Genomic DNA, 22451 nt, shown 5'->3' with positions numbered 1-22451 from the left:
ACCGACTGCTGTGGTACACTGCTAGTTACAGATTGCCAACAAGACTTCATGTCACCAATCAACACCAATCAACAATGTCACCAATCAACACACCATCCTCCAGGCAATCAACACACCATGCCTCCTGGCATTTAGTGAAAATATTGAACAGTTTCAAAAGTTAGCTTTTACTTGGATTGAGTGAAGATGGCAACCAAAATAGTATAAGTTTCACATACTGCACCAAAATATTGATAGGTTATGAGAACTATTGTAGCTTGAGCATGGTATAGAACAAACCATTCCCATTTTCCTAAGCAGTATACAGAAGAAGATTCTCAGCCCATATATTAGAACCAAAATTTGGACAGATGGACAAAAAACAACCAAAACCACAAAATAATTAATGGAATTTGTGCTGTATTGATATACCAGTCTGTCAACAAAACATACACAGCTATACACTAGAACTAAGTGGATTTACACTTTGAATCACATGGCTGTAGGCTCTAAACAGAACTTTAAAGTCAAAACTAGTGGAGAACTGCAACAGAATGAATAATCCCTGCTCACAGGTGGATTATACTCAGAACTAGGCACATCCAGAATAGTCACGCTTGCTTGCAAACAGCTAAATTACACATTTTGTACTGTTAAAGATCTATTTGCAAACGGATAGATGATGCATTTTATGAACAGAAATTAATTCCACTCCTGATGAAAGAAAAACCATGCACAAACCAAACACTCAGAAAATCAGAAAAATTAAAAAAAAAAAAACAAAAAAGGAATAAAAATGGCATAAAAGCAAAGTCAATGTTGATATTACCTGTATAATCTGTGGTTAGTCTCATCTATTAGCTTTAGGAAGTACAAGGAAACAGAAGTCAACTACAGGATCACATAATAAATTTTCCATGGGATCATTCTGATTAACTACATGCACAGAAAACAACCAGAATCAAAGGTACATAAGCTATCAAATCCTTAAAACTGAGGATATGAAAACTATGAACTTTATAATTTAATATAAATTAAAATTTATAATTTAACATACTTACAAATTCATTTATGCTTTCAGTATGCTTACCTATTTATTGCTTTTTGCCAAACAGTGCTCTTCAAAATGGTTTGACAAGACCCAGAGATGCATTTTAAACCAAGTCTGTCATTCAGGGCATAAAAGCTGAGCCTAATGAGAGAAGCTTTTACATCCCTGTGGGATACTGCCTGAATGATTGAATTAAGACAGTCCTGCAGTCCATAGGTTGTGTGAGTTATTTTCAGTATAAGGATGTCTTCTGAGGAGAGTTTTAGTGTGTCTAAAAATCTGAAAAGGCATGAAAGAAAAATTATCATCCATCAGTATACTTATATAAGTATATAATTTAGTAAATATAATTATTTTAGTTCAGATGAGAAGACAAAATATAAATTTTGTATATATAAATATAAATTACCTTCAAGATGTATTTTCCCCTTTCTTTTTTCACCTCAAAAACAACAAAACAGGAGCTCAAAACCAAAAACACACCACCAATAAACCACCACAAGAAATCAAATCCTGAGCTGCTCAAGTTCTTTGGAAAGAGAACACCTCTCAAAAACTACTTTCAAAGGTGTCATTCATGGTTTGTAATGAATTTTTCCTCTATGGCATTGTAGATGCTCGCCTCGTAGACTATGCTATTTTCTTTTTAAGAAATTAATTTCATTTTGAATAGGGTATGTTAAAATAAAAATGATTTATCAGGGATGCTGAGTTCTGTATACAAAAGAATCTCAGAAACCTTGCTAATCAAGTGCTCACCAAACCATGTCAAGAGAATTTTCTTGATTGCCTATGAAAGGAGGGGAATTAGCTCAAATGGTAGAGCGCTCGCTTAGCATGCGAGAGGTAGCAGGATCGATGCCTGCATTCTCCAGTGTTTTGGCTGAACAGAGACCTTTGGCTGGAACTCAGGAACAAAAGAAAAGTTTATGATCTTTGGAAGAGGGGTGCAAGCAACAAATACACAGTGAAGCTGTGCAGGGAGAAAATTAGAAAGGCAAGAGCCCAACTACAACTGAACTTGGCCACTAAGGTGAAAGACAACAACGGGGCCACATGGATTGCACTCCAGAGCGCTGAGGGAGTTTGTAGTTGTGGTTGCCGTTGCCAAGCCACTTTCCATCATCTTTCAACTGTCCTGGAGAATCGAGGATGTCCCAGCAGACTGGAGACTAGCAAATGTGACATCCATCTTCAAAAAGGACTGGAAAGATGATCCTGGTAGCTCTAGACCTATCAGTCTTAGTGACCTACCAGTCTCTAAGGCCCAGGGAAGAAATGGAAAGGATAATCTCAGGAGCTGTCATGGATCAATTAAAGGTTAACCAGGGGATCAGGACCAGTCAGCATGGATTTATTAATGGTAGATTCTGCTTGACAAACTTGATTTTGTTTTATGACAAGGTGACCTGCTTAGTAGATGAAGGTGAGGCTGCCAATGTGGTCTAACTGGACTTCAGTAAAGCCTTTGACACTCTCCCCCACAACATTCTTGTGGAGAAGCCGACTGCCATGGTTTGGATACGCTCTGCTGGGTGAAACACTGGCTGGATGGCCAGGCCCAAAGAGTTGTTGTCAATGGAATTAAATCCAGTTGGCATCCAGTCACAAGCGGAGTCCCCCAGGGCTTTGTCCTGAGGCTGCTTCTGTTTAAAATCTTTATTAATGATCTTGATGAAGAGATTAAGTGCACCCTCAGTAACTTCACAGACAATAAACACCAAGTTAAGAGGGAACGTTGATCTACCCGAGGGAAGAACAACACTATAGAGGGACCTGGATAGACTGGATCAATGGGCCAAGGTTAACTGTATGAGTTTCAATAGGGCCAAGTGTCAGGTCCTGCATTTTGGTCAACAACCACTGGCAACCTCACAAGCCTGGGGAGGAGTGACTGGAAAGCTGCCTGATGGAAAGAGACCTTGGTGTACTGACAGACAATCAGCTGAATACGAGCCAACAGTGTGCCCAGGTGGCTAAGAAGTCCAACGGCATCCTGGCTTGTATCAGAAATGGTAGACTAAGGAAGTACTCCTGCCCCTGTGCTCAGCATTGATGAGGCCTCACCTTGAGTACTGTGTTCAGTTTTGGGCACCTCAGTATAGAAAGAATATTGAGGTGCTGGAGCAGGTCCAAAGAAGGGCAACAAGGCTGGTGAAGGGGTTGGAGAATATGCCTACGAGGAGAGACTGAAGGAACTGGGGCTGTATAGTATGGAGAAGAGGAGGCTGAGGGGAGACCTTATTGCTCACTTCAAATACTTCAAAAAAGGTGATTGCAGCAAGAGAGAGGCTAGTCTCTTCTCAGTGGTGATGAGTGACAGGACAAGGGAAAATGGCCTCAAGTTGTGTCAGGGGAGGTTTAGGTTAGATATCAGGAAGAACTTTTTATGTAAGGGGCTGTTAAGTACTGGAATAGGCTCCCCACAGTGGTGGTTGAGTCACCATCTCTGAATGTGTTGTATGTTACATGAATGTACACATGACTTAACAAAAGGTTGCTAGAGTTAGGTTAGTATGGTTAGGTTGCAGTTCGAATTGATGACCTTTAAGGTCTTTTCCAACCTGAGCAATTCTATGATTGTATGATTTAGGTATTATCATAACTTATTTACAACTCCTGGGATGCAATCCTTTACATGTAGAAGAAAATATTTTCAAACTATAAACAAGTTTTACTGCTGTTTGATGTTGAGCTTAGAGGAAATACATTAAGATTTAAAAACAAGATTGAACAGCTCACGTTTCTGCTTGCTTCTTGTAATTTTTCAGTTGCAAAAGGTTTTCAGTCCCATGGTACCACGACAAATTCCAAGACATCTTTAGCATATCTGACACAGGTTTCATAGTCAAGCATTCAGAAGACAATGGCACTACAATGGAATTAGGGCTAACTATATGATGAGCAGTGATCTTGACGGGGAGATGATATCTTAAACAAACAAACAAAAGCAACAATTAAATGCTTCAGTCATGCAATTTCTTAAATTTGCAAATAATGTTTTCAAAACTGTCAAAAAAAAAAAAAAAAGCTAGGTGGAAAACTCCACATTTATCACTTAAAAGAGAAAAACAACTTTGGATTCAATACCAAATGCCTTCCTTTGCTTCTATCCTTTAGGGAGGACAGCAAAACATAAAGGATTTAAGTTTAGTGAAAAAACAAACAAACAAAAAACAAACAATGCTAATCCCCACTTCCCCCAAACCACCCCCCCCAAAAAAGATGAAGAAAACAAAGAACAATAACAAAAAGGCAATGTACCGTCTAACAACAGCAACAGGTAAACTGAAGGAAGGTAGGACAGTACCATTATTGTTTATGCTCTCAGTCCTGCAAAAAAGATTAAGTTACTTCTTATTTTTAACTTTGATTATTTACTAATTCATTAGTTATGTATTTATAGTAGTTATTCATTATGATTCTGATATAGCTGCCTTCTTCCCTACAAAAAGCTCTTGAAGAACTCATTGCTGAATACGTTTATATTAATAAGCTGTTTCTTTATGATTATGCAATATTCAGCTAGTTCTTAGGTCATATACATATAGAATACTTATTGGAGATGTAATATACCTGAAAATGAAATTAAGAACCAAAGCACAGAATTATTTACAAGGCTGCTCTGAAGGTAATGTCTCCTATTTTATTATTTTGACCTGTGACATCAAAGGCAAATGCTGGTGGCACGGCTGTAGATGTTATGACAATATTTCATTGTATTTTGTTGCTGTGTGGCACATAGCAGCAGAGAAGCAATCTGACAAAACAGCATCTGACATGGAAGTGTGTATGAAGCAAAGGTGTGGAATTGAATTCCTCTATGCAAAAAAAAAAAAACAATACCCACTGACATACATCAGTGCTTGCTGAACATTTATGGAGACCAAACAGTGTATGAGAGCACAGTGAGATAGTGTGTTTCAGTGATGGTAACAGCAGGTCACCTCCACTGGTGCATATTTTTTATGAGCGAGCATTCAGACTCTTATTCATTGCTAGTGAAAATGCATAGAAAATGGTACTGACTACATTGAAAAATGGTGTTTCGTAGCTGAGAATTTACTCTATCAAACAGTTGTTATTGTGCTCTTTGCATCTGTTGTAGTTTCCATGGAAATAAATGGGAGGCATTACTTTGAAGTGACCTATGTACTCTTTTTCTATTAGAGACAAATACGCATGAGAGATTTTTTTCAGTATATTTCACTGAAAAATAAGAGCACATTTTTTCCTGATGTACATACTAATTTAAAATAACAATATAACGTTAGCTGAAGTCCTTTGACTGAAAGGTAACCACTACACTTGAAAGTCAAAGTAAATAAGGGAATTCTAATTGAGTTAGAAAATCACCAGCAACTCATCTATAGCTAGTTATTTGATTAGTGCAGTTTCCATTTATAGAAAACATGGATTAGAGAATAACCAGGGCTTTCTGGTTTCTGGAAAATGAAAATAAATGTACTTAACACTTAAGTACAAAGAACTTATATGTGACAAGTTGATCTATATAACATGCAACCTAAATACTGAAACAATTCATTTGACATGCAAATAAGTAATGCATGCAATTTTGAACATATTAAAATTCTGCTGATAGTTATATTTATATACATATATGTGTGTATCCAAACAAAACTAATTTTCATTAAAATCTTAAATTTTGATTAAGATAATGCAACTGAATAACTTTTTTTCATACCACGTGTCTGTTCTTGATACTTCATCAAACAGCAGAAGACAAAGCAAAACTGTAGCTTCCATTAAAACAGCTTGATCATTTTGGAATATCAGGGAAACTGAATAAAACAAAGATTCTTTAAAAAATTGTTAAGAACATAGTGGCATTTAACAGTACATGGAAGGACAGTCGTTAACTTTTCTTTCCACAGCTATTTTGCTAACATCTTCATCAGATATCACAACACTGGTAACACTAGCAAACTGTTTTCTTTAAAATATCACGGACTCTGAAGTTATCCAAAACACTCACAAAAGCTTTTGATTAGACATCTAACATATTTCACACATTTTCTTTCTATCTATGTATTAAAGTAAAAAACAGAATCTTCACCTCTGAATAGTGAAAGCAACAAAGATGATTGCTGTGCTAGAGATAAACGAACATCTGGATCAGCATAAATGAGTTTCCGTAAGAGTATCAGACAAGGTAACACTATGGATTCCATAACCTGCAAGAACAACAACAATTTAATATCGATATCAACTAAGATTATACAAATTGTTATGCTATAAAAAAGCACATTCTACTATTTATAGTATAGAAACATTTTCAGTCAAGAAAATGTTGTCCTTGCACAACTGCACATTCATTAGAAAATATCTGATAACTTTTGGCTTCATTTTATTAGCAATTGATGGTGACACTCTTGGTCTCTGACCTCATATATGGTTATATAACATGCTTCCAAAATATGTACTACTTAAAAGCACGTATGTGAGATGAAGGATTTAAAAAAATCCTACTTATTCATAACCTTATTCATTCTTTTTAAAATGCAAATAGCTGACTGTATCAGATAATTTTCTGGTCCCAATCTTTCAGATCACAAAACATAAGAAAGCAGCTGGTAAACTATTAGTCAGCAGCCAAAAATAGGACCAAAATCACTTCTACTGCAGAATGAGAAGACAGCATGTCCTTCACAGAACATTACTTTGCTTGCCCGAGAGTCTACCTTTAAATTTATTTTCATGAACTCCATCACCAAACACAGTATCATTGGATATGCAATAGATAAAAATCTCTGCTTATTTAATATGGGAAAGCATCTTTTGCATGTGTCCAAAAGTCTTTTTAAAGTTGTGCTTTTTCCCTCTACTATAAAGTTCATCCTTTTGTTGGTAGCCGTTTCACTAAGAAGCAGCAAGGCTTTTTTTTTTTTTGTATGTCTGTAGCTTTTTGCATTTTTTTTTTTTTTCCCCCTCTACAGATTTGAGAATGAAATCAAAAATCATTTGAAGGGAGAACGGAGTGCAGGCTAGACTGCACCCCAATGACTTGTTTAATGCAGTTTACATGGTCTATTTTAAGCAGGACATGAGTCAGCAGTGTGCACTTGCAGCCCAGAAGGCCAACTGTGTTCTGGGCTGCATTAAAAAAGGGGTGGCCAGCAGGGAGAGGGAGGTGATTGTCCCCCTCTACTTGGCTCTCATGAGGCCCCATCTGGAGTACTGCGTCCAGGCCTCCATCCTTCCAGTACAGGAAGGACGTGGAGCTCTTGGAGCAGGTCCAGAGGAGGGCCACTAAGATGATCACAGGGCTGAAGCATCTCTCCTATGAGGAAAGGTTGAAGGAACTGGGCTTGTTTAACTTGGAGAAGAGAAGGCTCCAGGGAGACCTTGTTGTGGCCTTTCAATACTTGAAGGGAGCACAGAAACAGGAGGGGGAACGGCTGTTTATGAGGGTGGATAGTAATAGGACATAGGGAAGTGGTTTTAAATTGAGACAGGGGAGGTTTAGGTTAGATATTAGGAGGAAGTTTTTCACTCAGAGGGTGGTGACACACTGCAACAGTTTGCCCAAGGAGGTTGTGGATGCCCCATCCCTGGAGGCATTCAAGGCCAGGCTGGATGTGGGTCTGGGCAGCCTGCTCTGGTGGTTGGCAACCCTGCACATAGCAGGGGGGTTGAAACTAGATGATTGTTGTGGACCTCTTCAACCCAGACCATTCTACGATTCTATGATCTTTGATCTATAGAAACTAACACTGCCTTCTGTTTAGACAAAGTTACATTACAGAAGAGGTAAGCAGTGCTTCTACTTGATTTATTCTAACCTAGCTCTTACACATTTTGAAGAAAGAAATCATTACCATAGAAAAATGATTTTTAAAAAAAAATTTAAATAAGTAAAGTTTGGATGGCTAGACTGCTATACCAACGCTATGGAAGCAAACTGAGAATTTTTTCCATTGGAAACTTTATAGCTTAAACAAGCTGGCATTAAATAATTGTTAATAGTGACTTTCAGAAAAATTCAATCACCAGATTAATAAAACTGGAAAGGTTCTTCATCCACAACATAAATGCACTCAGCTTTAAATATGATCTTATCTTACAAGACCTTTGTTAAGTGACTTCTACTGTCAGAAAATCACTTATTCCTAGACTGAAAATAAATAACAAGCTGGTTTTGGGGGGAAAAAAATCCATAGCAAATGAACATTAGTAAGTAAAGATGTAACAAATGGTCCATCACAGTGTCCTTTAAGCCAAGCTTTTCAAACTCAATCTGATGCATAAATTCTCACTTGCTATGAACCTAATCTTACTTTAATTATAAATTGCCTCAAGTCTAAGTTTAGAGACTATTAAAGTCAATAGCCTTTAAGAGTTAAAAAAGTTATTTTTTGGTTGCTACTGAGAATCTTATAGAAGTTCATGTATATTTAAGAACCACATCACTCAACAAATGGTAACTATTCTCATAGGTAGATAAATTAACCTTCCCTAACTCAGAGGATCTTAATATCATCAGAAATGTAACAAATATATTTTAGAATTTAAAATGTTACTAAATATTTTTACTGTATGCAGAATTGATGCACAAAGAAAGTTGTGCAAAGAGAGTTTTAAGTGCAGAAAAAGGCAAATTCTACTATCATCATGCTAAGCTAGTTTTACCTTGCCATTCACATGCACGCATTCACTGAGGTAAGCCAAAACCTTTTCTACCACACCCAACTTTTTCACAATACCATGCATGTTGGTATCTGTAGGAAAAACAAAAGGTGGTTAACAAACACTGGTTTCATAATCAATTTAATACTGAACTTTTCTCAATGATCAAAAACTTCCATTAAGACCAAAATTTGTTCTGTTAATTAACAATTTTAACAGCAAGTAAAGCTCCAGTTCTACTAAGAAAAACTTCCACAGTCTTGTTCATCAGTCTTTAGCTTAGTTATCCTAAAGATAGCATAAATGCTAATTAAATAAAAATGCAAAATAGTAACTAGTCCTTTTAAGAAACTTGAGTTTACCAAATCTATTCAAGCAGATGACATTTCAATCCATTTTAACTATAGTAATTTAGACCATCTCAAAGTAAGAGAGAAATATTTAGGATATTAGAAGAAACTCTACATGTAAAACTACATGTAAAACATCTAAAAGTAGCCTATGCAATCTAAGAATTGACTTTCCTAATTAAAATGGAACAACATCAAAAATGCATGTATATTTTACAGTAACTCCCTCAATCAAGATATAGTACTTAAAGTAGTAAAATAAAATATTTGAAACACCATAAGTTGTACCACAAATCAACAGAATGATGAATATTTAAAAAGCAAGGCAGAAAAAAAAAGTTCTTACAGAGCTCACAGAATTTAGCTTCTTCCTCAATTACCAAGGGAAACTGTTTTCAAACCAGGAAGAACACTATTTCTTAGTCTTGACAGTAACAAAAAAAGACACTACTGTCCACACCAGCACTACATTCTCATCCAACAATCTACATAAAACCTACAAAAAACACCATTTGCAGAAATATACACAAAAAAATAGCAAAATTACAAGTTCACATGACGAACAACATACGAATATAAGTTTTCTCAACAATGTTACCTTGTAAAATGATGGCCAGCTGCTCAGCTGCAGACTTTCGTAAAACTATGTCAACAGCATCAGAAGTCAAGATGTCATAAAGCTTTTCAATTGTTTCTACCTAAAAGTAAAGCTATATTAGATCTACAACCAATGTTACCAATATGAAACTGTGAAATGAGGTAACCTCCCATATTTCTTTATGAAGTGGAAAATTCCAGAATTACAGAACAGCTGAGACTGGAAGGGACTTCAGAAGGTTGAAGCCAGTAGCTTGTGGCCACCTACAGGGTTGCCCAGGTTCACATTCTGCTTTAGAAGATCTTTAAAGGGACTCCACAACCTCTATAGGCAACCTGTGCCAGTGCTCCATAACCTGCAAAGTCGAGAAGTGCTTCCTTGTGCTTAGATGGAACCTCTTGTGTTTCAGTTTGTGCCCATTGCATCTTGTCCCATCAATGTACATAACTGAAAATATCCTGACTCTGTCAAAATCCATCAAGGATTCATATTCTTTATTAGAATATATTTGATTCCACATGTACGTAATAAGAAAGGAATAGACTGTAACCTTTTTATAACAAATCTCTCATTTCTGTAATGTATAAAGAATGGTTTCTAGTAAACAACAGGAGCTGATTTCTAATAATGTTCAGTTTATGGTGGACTACAGAAAGCCCAAAGCTACATAGAAATGTTAGAATTAATAATTCTAAGTCTGTAAAGGGGACTGTTGGCAATAGGGTTAAACGAACTAAAATAATTCTTTACATCTGTACAGATTTCATATTATGGTTTTTGGATTATAAATCAAGTGTGGTCAGAATAATTTTAAAACAGAGAGGAATCACCTTAGCAATTGTTTAACATAACAGTGTTAATCTCTTGAGGGTAAAGAAAGGAAAAGAATGGAAGGGAGGTAGAAATAAATATATAAGAAAACACAGCTTAACTGACCAAATGCATAGGGAATAATTTTCCCATAGATCACATACTTATGACTATTTCTCCATTCCACAAAAGCAACAATACTTGGAAAACAGACAGTTTCCCAATGTTTTAGAATATTTTTATATCGAAACCTATCTTCAGTAAAAACAGATTTTGTAGAAAAAAGACACTGAGAAAAATCAGACCTTAATTAAATTAAATTGTCATAAGCAGGGCAAGCCTGTTCCCTTTGTACTTCAATCCTTCTGTTAACTGATTCACAGAGGGTAAAAAAAAACCAAGGGAACAAATGAGTAACAAATGATTGTTACAATGTATCACTATAACAATGATACAGTATTTGGATAGTGCTTACCTTAAATATGGACTCCATTTTATCGCCCAATTTCAGCTCAATAGCTCCTTCTATAATAAATAAGTTTGATATACTTGTAAACACACTGCCATGCAGACATGGACGTTTCAAGCTTGCTCCTTCTTCATTCAAAATATGAAATAATAAATGTTTAAGTGCCACAGAACGAACCCTAAAGGAGTAAACAATTAAAATAAATATATAAATAGAGCTCATACCAGAAAATGTTAGTTATACAGTTAAATATTAATTTATAAAATTAATATAGTATGGGAGAACAAAGGACTTTATACCTTTCAAATCAACACACTGCATAATATTCAATTGTTTTTTAGGTTTGTTTGTTTTGAAGAAGACATTTTTGTCACAACATTAAAGATATGCTGAAATGCTGCAAGGCAGTACTCACAAGTGCTTTTTTGAGAAGAGAAGACGCAGAGCAGCTCGTAGTCTGGTAGTTGTAGGGAGAATACCATCTCCTTTGTCAGAGGATGTTTCACTCAAAGTGAGGATGCAGTTACCTAGCTCATCCTTTGTGTCAGCGTAACCCTAAAACAAAAACAAATCCCCTAAATTAATTTAAAGAAAAAATTAAAAACTTAGCAAATTCGACAAGTAATTCCCATTCCTTTGCGTACCAATGGAGAGTGAAAGCAGCAGCAACTAAAAACAAACATAACGCAACAAACAAAAAAAAATCCTGTAGATAAAAATTCCTCCATGAAAGAAGTTATCCTGCATAAAGTTTATCTAAAGATTTTACATGGCTCTGTTTCACCTGAAACTTTAACCCTCTGTCTGTTAATGCTTTCTTTGTTTGTTTATATAGTCACTATAAGCCACAGCATAAAGAAAAACTATACTAGAAAAATGAGAGTAGAGAACTCTTTCTCATACATTTAGCCTACAGTTAAATTAAAATCACAATCTAATCTTGAATATCAACGGAATGCATACATTTGTGTAACAGAGAAACTGATGTTTCTTCAGAGCTTTTTCCACCAGTAACCTTTCTCCAGTCCCTTTCAGTTTTCCGCCACTATGGTAGACATCCAATCTGATCCTTCTATTTCAAGGAGCATCTTATTTAATGATTTTTTTCCAATTTATAGTAATACTGAGACACAGGCAAAGAAGTAGTTTCTGGCAATTATACTAGTAAGCATAAATAATAACCAGTAATGATATTTCAAAATAAAACTAAGCAAGAGAAAGAAACCTCACAAGACCTCTCCAAATTATGTTTCAAAAGAATCAGGAAAGTTTACATTCAACAGGACGCTGGCAAACGTCCTAATTTTCAAGGACAAGAAAGACTTCACTGGTAATTACAGATCTGTAAACATCACTTAAGTGCCTGGTGAGTTATTGAAAAACATTTGAAAGACAATGCAGTCACAGGTAACAATCAACACCAGTTAACAAGAGTAAACAAGCTTGATTTCCTTTTGTAACAAGGTAACCCATCTAATTAACCAGTAAAAGCCAGAAGGTGGAATTTTGGGGATTTCAGCAAGGGTTTCGGTGATCTAACAGTATCATTCTGACAAAATGTCCAGCATGCAGCTAGACAAAAAAATAACACAAGGCATGTACAATTGGCAGATGGGTTGAGCACAAAAGCTTATAGTAAACAGGCTTACACTAGGCTGGTAGCCACTCTTTAGTTAGGTTCCCCAGCACTCCAGCTCACCTAAAGGGAGCCTACAAAGAGGAGGGGAATCAACTTTTTGCAAAGGTTGATAACTGCAGGAGAAGGGGAAATGGTTTTAAGTTGAGGGAGGGGAGATTTAGGTTGGATGTCAGGGGAAAGTTCTTTACAGAAAGTGGTGAGGTACTGGAATAGGCTGCCCAGAGAGGTTGTGGATGCCCAGTTCCTGGAGGTGATCAAGGCCAGGTTGTTTGAGGCCCTGGACAGCCTGGTCTAGTATTAAATGAGGAGGTGGGTGGCCCTGCATGTGGCAGGGAGGTTGGAGATTCATGATCCTTGAGGTCCTGTCCAACCCTGTGATTCTGTGATTATGACCAGTTCTTTTCAATATTTTCATGAACAAGCTGGACACAGGACTTGAAGATATACATAAGCAAGTATACAGGTGAAAATAAATACAAGGAGCTGTTGACTTGAGAGTAGAGAGGACTTGCAGAGAAATCTTGACAAACTAGAGGGCTGAGAAATCATCCACTACATGGTATTTAACAAAAGCAGGTGCCAGACTTTGCACATGGAATGGAGCAACCCTGGATATCTATATAGGCTGGGGAATGAGGACATAAAACTGGTCCACGGAGAGTATTCAAAGAAGGGCCACAAAGACGGTGGAGGGTCTAGAGGGCAAAATGCATGAGATGTAGCTGAGGTCTCTTAGTTTGTTCAGAACAGAGAAGAGGGCATATGCTGCCTCATGGCAGCATATAGGTCCCTCACAGGGGAAGAGGAGGAGCAGGTGCTGATCTCTGCTCTCTGGTGACAGTGACAGGACTTGAGGGAACAACATAGAACTGTGCCAATAGAGTGGCAAGTTGGGCATTCAGAAAAGGTTGAGGGTGGTCAGGCACTGGAACACCCAGGCTCCCCAGGGTAGTAGTGGTTATGGCACCAAGCCTACTGGAGTTCAAGAAGAGTTTGGACAGTGCTCTCAGATATAGGGTTTGAATTTTGGGTGGTCCTGTGTGGAACCAGGAATTGGACTCTGTGATCCTTGTGCCTCTCTTCCAACTCAGGATATTCTATGAAATAAGACAAAAAACATCCGGAAGGACCAAATAGGTGCTTCAAAACTGCTTATTTGGAAACCTATAGATAGATTATAGAAGGAAAGTGTCTAGCAGTGGAGAAAAAAAACAAGAGAAAAAAAAAAAAAAAAGATTGAAGGCAGCAAAAATATTAGACTGAGCCAAGAGCAAAGATAGGGAAAATAAATGGGTATATTGTAACAGATACGTAGATTAAAGTCTAAAGATAGCGCTAACCATTGATTCTTCTGATAAAAAAAACAAAACAGACAGAAAATATATCTTACATCTCCTGCTGTTTATTGACCACATAACTTGATCAGAGAACTGTACAATCACAGAGGATCTACAAATGTTCAAATTTCTCCAACTGTTTCCAATATCTTAACTAACACCAACTAAATGGCAATGTTTCGAAGTGTATTTGGATTTCCACTCATATCCTCAAAAAATGTAAGTCTCAGTCAGTAACTGTCAATTTCTACTACAATAACAGGCTAAAATTTGACTGCAAACATCAAAGAAGTAACTTTGATTGTCATTTCACTATTTGACATGAGTATTTCACTGTTAATCTACTTCCCACCTGCTACTTCAGTGAATATTCCATTTGTGCTTTAAGAGATCCATGCTGCTGTTTACAAGATTTCATACATTAAATACTGATAATAGCACATAGAAGTACCTGTAAAACAGGAATGATGGGATAGAGAGCCTCAAGAAACTTGTTCCAAGTCATTATCGTCATTACTAACTGGCCCTGCAGTAGATGCATCAGAATAGCCTTGGCTGAGGAGCTTACCTGCTCAAATAAAAAATAGAAATAAAATAATAAAAAAGAAGAAACTAATGCAACAATTTATATCAGTTTGACAACACTGTAAAAGAAAGTACAAATAAGATTCTCAATTATGTCACGCTAAATATCAGGCTGTTAAAAAAGACTGAAATACATAACATTCCTCTTTTTGTTGGTCTTTTAATCCTTCACTTTTCCTACATATGTATAGAAAAACCATGTAGTAAAAACTTCAGGTAAGCCTCAGAGCACCATAATAACATCAACTTATAAATACTAAATATCAACTTATAAATACTGAAGATAGTACCTCATTTCTTTCCTCCTGAAGTCCAAATGTAGCAATTTCATATAAAACTTTTGGATGAAGAAGAAAATGTACTCCATGGCAGATTGAAGACACAGATTCAGCAACATTATGAATAACTAAACAGCCCTTCAGTAAAAAATAAAGACAGTTAATTTTAAAATTCAACACATATTCCAATACTGCCTGCAGTTGTCATGTAGTGAAAGGCATCCATGCAGCTTGGAAGACTTAAAGTTCTGAAAACTAAACATTATGGTTCTGGAAGAAACATCTTTGTAGATCACTGACTAAAAGATGCAGCTGCTATATAAGAATAAGAAATACTAAATCAATTCATTTTGATTTTAAATAATGGCTAAATTTTATGTTGTCCAGTGTTATTGTATTAATATAAGTGAAACCTAATAGACAGGTAAAAATCTCACAAAAAGTTACAACTGTCATTCAGTGGAGGCAAACAGCAAAAGTGTTTTTTGCTTTCACTTATATAAGTTAATATTTGTGAATACCTAAAATGATCTGATTAATCAGACACTACACTGTTAATTAAGAATACAACCATACACTTTTTTAGGTAGTTGATGCTCTTGGCCTATCTTTATTAAAACAAACAAACAAAAACCTCAGGTAGTGGGTTTTTTTAAAAAATTGGCACATAAAAGGAATTACATATTCTTAAACACTCTCCAGACATTTACACATACGAAAAATAATTTTCTTCCACATTTTTATACAGTCTGAGCAATTAAACTGAAGTAAAAAATATATATTCTGAACATGTCAGTACTTCATTATCCTATCATGTCTAAGCAAACATCTTTGCAAAAAGAAGACAACCAGCCAAATCAAAGTGACTTTTGCTCAGGAACAAACAAACAAAAAATACTAACTAAATCAAAAAAGCACAATAAAGGAAAGTGAAAAACCTCATGAAGAGAATAGAAGCTGGGCAATCTAATTTCAGCAGACAAGCAAAAGTGAACGCTTCAGTTCTTTCTCTTAAAAACTAATTTAAATTGAAATATTTCTGCAGAGCAGCAGCAAAAACCGAAACAAAATCAAACAAAACAACAAATAGTGACCAATATTACTCAGAATCCTTTTGAAAAAAGCAAAGTTGTCAGTCACTGGCTTTCCTCACCCTTTATGAACGTTCTGAATAAAAGTATCTAAAGTTTAATCTAAGTAGTCTTAGATACCAGAATAAAATAGCAAACTGCAAACCCATGCCTGCACAGATATAAGAACATATCATATGGTAAGCAGAATTTGCAGTAACAACACTTTTCACAAGGAAATCACACATTATACATTATCCAGTACAACAACAAAGAATGGCAAGTAAACAGTAGTTCTAACCTTAACCACTTCCAGACAGCAGCGATAAGCTTCAGCTTTTATATTCAGCAAAGGATGAGCCAGTAGACGGAGAAGCATATTCTGACTTCCAGCGTGGAGCAATGGGTCAGCCTGGGCAGACTTAGAACTTAAAATGAAAAATAGTTAAATTTACATTATAAATGATAATAAAGAGTATAATAAATTATAAAACTATGATTTCATGCATATATCAAGTAAATTTATTTTACAGGAACCATAGATGTCCATAAAAATTTTCCTGTAAAGTTTCAAGATAATAAGTCAAAAATCTTTCCTGAAAGGATATAGAGCATGAAAAGAAAAATGACTTGACAGACAGAAGTTCAAGATCATAAAAGATTTAACAAAATCATTCTATCAATCTCACATTTGTAAAAATGCTTTTTCATACACATAAGGAAACAAAGATCAGTTTTTCCAAAATCCTCTCATCACAATTAGGAAAAACATTAATGTCAATCAGAGCTTCAGTAGAATCTTCAGATAATTATAATTATGAAGATTCCAGTGCTTTCAAGGTTTTTTTGTTCTGTTTTGTTTTTACTGTTAAGAGATCACAGTCCATCTCACTATCACAAGAAGTATGGGCATTAGTAAAAATATAATAATCAATTCAAGTGAAATTCCTGTTTTCAGAAAAATTATTATTATAGAGTTAACAATGATTAACTCTAAAAGGATTAGAATACTGAAAAGTTGCTCTGAACATAATGCCTCACACTTATTTCCATGGAAACTGCAACAGACATAAAGAATGCAATAACACTATTTGATAAAGCAAATTCTCAGCTACAAATCACTATTTTCAACATATTCACCACAATTAGCCATATTTCTGCCAGTGATGAACAAGAGCCTGCAAGCTACACTCAAAAATCTACAGCAGATGCCATTTTGTCAGACTGCCTCTCTGTTGCCAAATGCTGTACGGCAACAAAATGGAATGGAATACTGATGTGAAGGTTCAGCCTTTACTGCCATACCACCAACATCCATATCTGATGTTGTGGGCCAACATAAAACAGGAGGAATTACTTTCGGAGCAGCCCTAGTATTCTGACATTTCATAATTGCAAGCCATTATTAGATACCACTTATATGTAATTTCCTTTGAAATAAATCCCTGAAGTTCTGAAATACTGTGAAACTGAGATTTTTTATTTCTAATTAAGTGTTTGACACACAATTTTTCCAGGCATGACAGAGTAACTTAAATTCTCCAATAGAGGCTAACATGGGAAATCTAAAAAAGAAAATGCAATTAAAGCAGGCATTTTAATAAATGAGATAGAATATTGCAAGGCACTGTCTATACAACAAAATAAATTCTCCAAGAGTTTCAAAAGTAAAATATAAGGAAGTTACACAAGCACAAATGGAACAAAAAAATTTAAAAAAAAAAGTCAAAACAGTGGTCAAAGTGGTCAAAAATTCCATTTTTAAGAAATCAACCACTGAATGGTGCAAATTGTTCACAAGAGATATTTCAATAGCCAAAACAAAATTGAGTTCAGTTACAGACACATAAACAAACAGAGATTCCACTTGAGAAAGTTTATCCATTAAAAATATATATATTTTCTCAAATAAATCAAACAGTAATACACTTACATATTAGAACATATGTGAATACTCTCCTGAAGCAAAGTCAAGTGTTGATGGTAGGGCAGGCTATGTAAGGCCTGATCTGCTAATTCTACTAATTCAGTAAGATTCTTCTCCTTCTGAAAAGTAAAATGAAGAAGAAGGAACTATCAGAATTAGTAATATTGAAAATATAACATGCTATTTCCTCACCTTTCAGAATTGATCATTTAATGTATCTACTACAGAGAGATTAGTTCAGCCTTTCGCAGAGAAGTTCATAGTACCTGACTAACAAGCTCATTGGATTTCAAATGAATACATTTTAGTACCTTGTCCTGTGAGATGAAAACTCTTCAAATGCTAAAAAATTTCCATTAAATTCAATGGGGATAAACAATATCTAACACTTTACAACACAAAAACTCCAACAATATTCAAAACGCTTTCTAAGGTATCCAAGAATAGAGTATAAGAAAATTAAAGTTTTAAGAATTCACTATTAATATTAGGGTAAGTTTTTAAAAATAAGTAAGTCTATCAATATATGTCTTCATACTTTCAGTTAACAAATGCAGCATTAAATGTGAGCACTTAAATTTGAAGATTGCAACTTCACTGCAAATAATTTTTTACGACTAAACTACTGCTTGTATTAAGTTCAGAACCTTTTTATGTAAAGGATGTATTCACTCAGATTTAAGATAACAGGTCATTCCTATTGCTGTATTTTGTTAATTTATTTTTCAGTAAGAATGGAACAAGTATTTTGCACAAGCAAGAATTACTTGTCCATTTTCTTAATGGAGAAGAATATTTCAGTACCACGCTAGAATCTTAACTAATAAAACACAGTATATTTGTTGTCTGCATAACAAAGTGAAACATGCAGACTTTATACAGTACAGAAGTAGCAGTATCTTAGAGCTAGAATCGACAGTTTGGAATTTAACTATTTAAGTATACTGAACTGTATATTGAAATATAGCACTTGCTTTAATTTATTTCTGCATAGAAGATCATATGGCCACTTGCAAGTTTTTATTTCTTTGTTTTTACCTAAAATTTTTCTTTGTTGGCATTGTGTTTGTTTTAACAAACAACAAGAGTAATACTAATGAAAACACACATAAATTAAATACATCTGAAATACTATGAAATACTCATGAGTTGTCTGTGGCAACACTAAAATACACTTTTTACAAGAGAAGGAAAACATAAGAAATAAATTTACTTTATTATTAATAAAAATATGCTTTATATAATAAAATTCTACACCTTCTTACGAACTTCAATCATAAAGGTACAAGTACATTCAATCGAATAAGCAGCTTCTGAAGCTTGTTTATAAATACTGTAGTTCTCAGAACTCATCTGCTCCAAATAGGCTGCAATGGCTTCGTGAATGCTTGGATATTCCAAGGAAAAAGGCACGTCCAGTGACAGAAGGAACAAAGCACTCAGCAAGCTCTTTTGCAAAACTTTGCTTGCCTTCAGAAAAGAAAACAATTTTCAGAATAACACAGTCAAAAAATATAGTAAAATCAACAAAAGCATTTGCAGTCTTTCAGTAAGTACAATCATTACAGGTACTAGGTAAATTTTACAGGAAGAAACAGAAATCAAATGAGTTCTCTATGAAAAGTACTTTTTAAGTTATTATTACTAAATGTAGGAGTCCAGTAAATGCCAGTCCTAATACCAGACTTGCAAGCAGAAACAAAAGATGGGTCTGATCCAGCCACATCACCAACTTCATAGATTGGCCCGTTTACTGTTTAACCACTAGATGGCAGATAATGCACAGATCACAATTATCTGTACGACTCCACATAGCAGTAACACACACTAAGAATAGGAATTTCTATTACTTTGTTTTGTTTTTACTTTCTTACAGCAAGTGTTCAGTATTCATTCAATTAAAATTTTGACCTCGAGTACAACAGCATTTTTTCAACTCCTATCATACACAGAACTAAAATTTCATTTTTTGTACATTGAAGGGTATAAACAAAAATTATAAAAAGTCACTAGATTAATATGCCTGCACTCACTTGCAGATACAAGAATCTACTTTCACTATTAGTAAAAGATTTAATGTTCATGGCAAAAAAAACTGAAAAAAGTATCTGATATTCAAGTTAAAGCATGTCTAAGAAAACTACAATGCAATATGATAGATGAAAAACGTAGACAATACAAGTTTTTAAAGAACTTTAAACATCTTCTACCATTTTGCGTCCTACAAAAACGTTCAAATATGGGACCTTCAATGGAAATAAATTCAAAAGAAACAACAGAAGAGCTACAACACTTAACTTTTAAAAAGAGCATTAGAAGCAAATAATAATTTAAAATCAGAATGAAGCATAAAACATAATTGCTCACTACACTCCATAAAATTAAGAATAATTTTCAAGAGTATACAGTAGTACACATATCATGCCAACAATAAGCAAGCAGGGGGCAGCATAGTTTTGCAAACCATTTATAATACCAGAAAAAAAAATGTTATATACATTTAATATTGTAAACCTCATTAAAAAACTGTATAACTTTTTTTTTTTTTTTTTTTTTTTTTTTTTTTTTTTTTTTTTTTTTTAAGACTTGCATTCTGCAGCAGGTTCTGCAGAATATACCAATACCTGAAGACAAAATTCCCTTCCTCAACCATATTTCAGCCTCGGTAAATCAGATGTATTTCTGTTTGGTGGCTATTCTTCCCAACATTAATCACTGAGGAACATATCCTTCTGTGTTCTCTTAAGGTGCAAAAATCAAATGCAATCACTTTTAAAATTAGCATGCCCTACCTTTTCCACAGGAAGAAGTGTTTGCAGCAATCTAACTGTGAAAAGTGAAATGCTAACAAATGCCATTCTGTGATGCACCATCATCACCTCAGGCTGCTCTGCACTTATATTGGTTTTGTGATATAGTATAGTTTCTCCAAGCAAGCCCAAGACCAGAAGCAATTTGTCTTTCTGAAAACAAATCAAAGACAAACAATCATTAAAAACAACTGACATATTTTTATTGTATTGTTTATATAGTACCTGCAGAACCTTTAAAATAATTATACAAACTAATTTAAAATTGCAGAAATGGTACAGTATACACAGCATTTCATTTGTCATCTGAACAGAATTACTTCTAGTTCTTACTTTACCCGCACTTTTAGCTGTGAATACTTTGTTCAGTAATTATCCATTATTGGTTACTCTCTTCCCTTTTATTTTTATTTTTTTTTCCTTCTTTTCTTAATTCCTGCTTGCTTCATCTTAGAACTTCTAGCATTTTAGAACATGCTGATGGGGAAGTAGAGAATAACTGTCTCCTTTTGCTTCTACATGGCCTTTTGTTTTGTTGTTTGTTATTTTGTTGTTGGTGGCGGTTTGGGTTTGGTTTTTTTTCCCATATCCTTTAATTAAACCACTCCTTATCTCAACCCATGAGCTTTTTTTCATTGCATTTTCTCCTCTTGCATTTTGGAGGATGGGGAGTGAGAGAAGAGAATGAGACAAGCAGTCCTTTTAAGGACTCTTCTTCTCATCTAAGCTTGTTAAATTTAATGTTCTGCAAAGAATCCACAGGATTGACTTCATGTTGATCAATTACAATGGATTTTGACAGATCAGCACTCTAATACAAAGAAAAAATCTCATTCACTGCTAGTTCCTATAAATACATGATCATTGCACAGTAGTGCCTCCTCTAATGTTTTAATTAACAATTATTTCAGTACTATTGCTTCATATGTAGCGGTATCATCATGAACTCTAACTTCAGTCATATGCATTTGAGACTGCAGTTAACTCAAGCTTTTAGACAAGTTTCAGTCTCTCCATCTCTGGTATTTATGCTATGTGCATAAGCTATGCCAGCTAATGTTTTAGCTTTCCATCAACTTCAAAAGAGCAAGTCACCCATTGTTACTTCACCTGTCATTCACTAATTTGATGTTTCATGTCTATAACAATTCTCAACTGTGTTCAGGGTGTATTTCTACTAATTTAAATTATTAGGCCAACAGCACCACAATGTTTTAAATCTCTCCTGAGGCAGCTTTTTCCTTTCTTTCTCAGCCAAGCAACAGTGAGCAGTCAAAATCTGTGTGAGAATCTGTACTTAGGAAATGGACTCAAGGTACTTTAAAATTCCAGTTTGGGATCTAAACAGTTACTCTTAAATAAATAGTTTATAAGGTGTAAACAAAGTTAAAGTTGTCATTTAAGTCAAATTCTCTTCTGCATCTGTAGTCAGCACTTGTGCTTCAGATCCCTTCCTACATGCATTCCTCAATGGCAACTTCCTACATGTGTTCCTCAATGGCAACTTAATAGCTTTTCACTACAAGACAAAATTAATGACTTATTTTCCTAAAGTGAAACTTCAGTATCTTCTAGTGAAAGAACTTACATTTCAAATAAAAAGAATGTGTCAGTGGTAAAGCTAGCAATAAATTATTCAGGAATTTCAAAAGGATAGGTGAGTAGATTAAATATGTATATTAATCACTGTAAACATCAGAGGCTTACCAAAGTGGACTACTAAATATAGCTGACCAAAGCTTAAAGAAATCTTACCAGTTCCAATCCAAAAAGGCTCTCATCTTCCCAAACATTCTCAGAAATAGCATTGCCAATAAGGTACAGGTCTTCAACAAGCAACTCAAGAACTTCCATTGTCATCCTCCTGCTGCCTAATACAAATTAGAGGATAAATTTGAATA

General features: G+C 35.0%; 1 protein-coding gene and 1 non-coding gene across 4 annotated transcripts in view; one reads left to right on the top strand and one right to left on the bottom strand.

Annotated features, from left to right (window-relative positions):
- The window catches only part of RTTN (rotatin), a 77037-nt gene that overhangs the window by 38844 nt on the left and 15742 nt on the right, over positions 1 to 22451 (bottom strand). For all 3 annotated transcript variants that reach the window (XM_042869847.1, XM_042869848.1, XM_042869849.1), the window contains 16 exons: positions 22306 to 22421; positions 20533 to 20703; positions 18998 to 19210; positions 17747 to 17859; positions 16115 to 16241; positions 14756 to 14881; positions 14332 to 14448; positions 11320 to 11459; positions 10911 to 11082; positions 9626 to 9725; positions 8681 to 8769; positions 6108 to 6225; positions 5736 to 5832; positions 4295 to 4363; positions 3773 to 3961; positions 1070 to 1309 (listed from right to left, as the gene is read on the bottom strand). In XM_042869847.1, coding sequence (XP_042725781.1) covers positions 1070 to 1309; positions 3773 to 3961; positions 4295 to 4363; positions 5736 to 5832; positions 6108 to 6225; positions 8681 to 8769; positions 9626 to 9725; positions 10911 to 11082; positions 11320 to 11459; positions 14332 to 14448; positions 14756 to 14881; positions 16115 to 16241; positions 17747 to 17859; positions 18998 to 19210; positions 20533 to 20703; positions 22306 to 22421 — 2197 coding nt within the window. The remainder of the gene's footprint in view (positions 1 to 1069; positions 1310 to 3772; positions 3962 to 4294; positions 4364 to 5735; positions 5833 to 6107; positions 6226 to 8680; positions 8770 to 9625; positions 9726 to 10910; positions 11083 to 11319; positions 11460 to 14331; positions 14449 to 14755; positions 14882 to 16114; positions 16242 to 17746; positions 17860 to 18997; positions 19211 to 20532; positions 20704 to 22305; positions 22422 to 22451) is intronic.
- On the top strand, positions 1832 to 1904 carry TRNAA-AGC. The gene has a single exon. It is a non-coding gene; the product is annotated as a tRNA-Ala (tRNA).

Source organism: Lagopus leucura, unplaced genomic scaffold (genome assembly GCF_019238085.1).
Source record: "Lagopus leucura isolate 7727_CA_CO unplaced genomic scaffold, USGS_WTPT01 Super-Scaffold_100002, whole genome shotgun sequence".
Lineage (NCBI taxonomy): Eukaryota > Metazoa > Chordata > Aves > Galliformes > Phasianidae > Lagopus > Lagopus leucura.
This window is presented reverse-complemented; position numbering and strand designations above follow the sequence as displayed.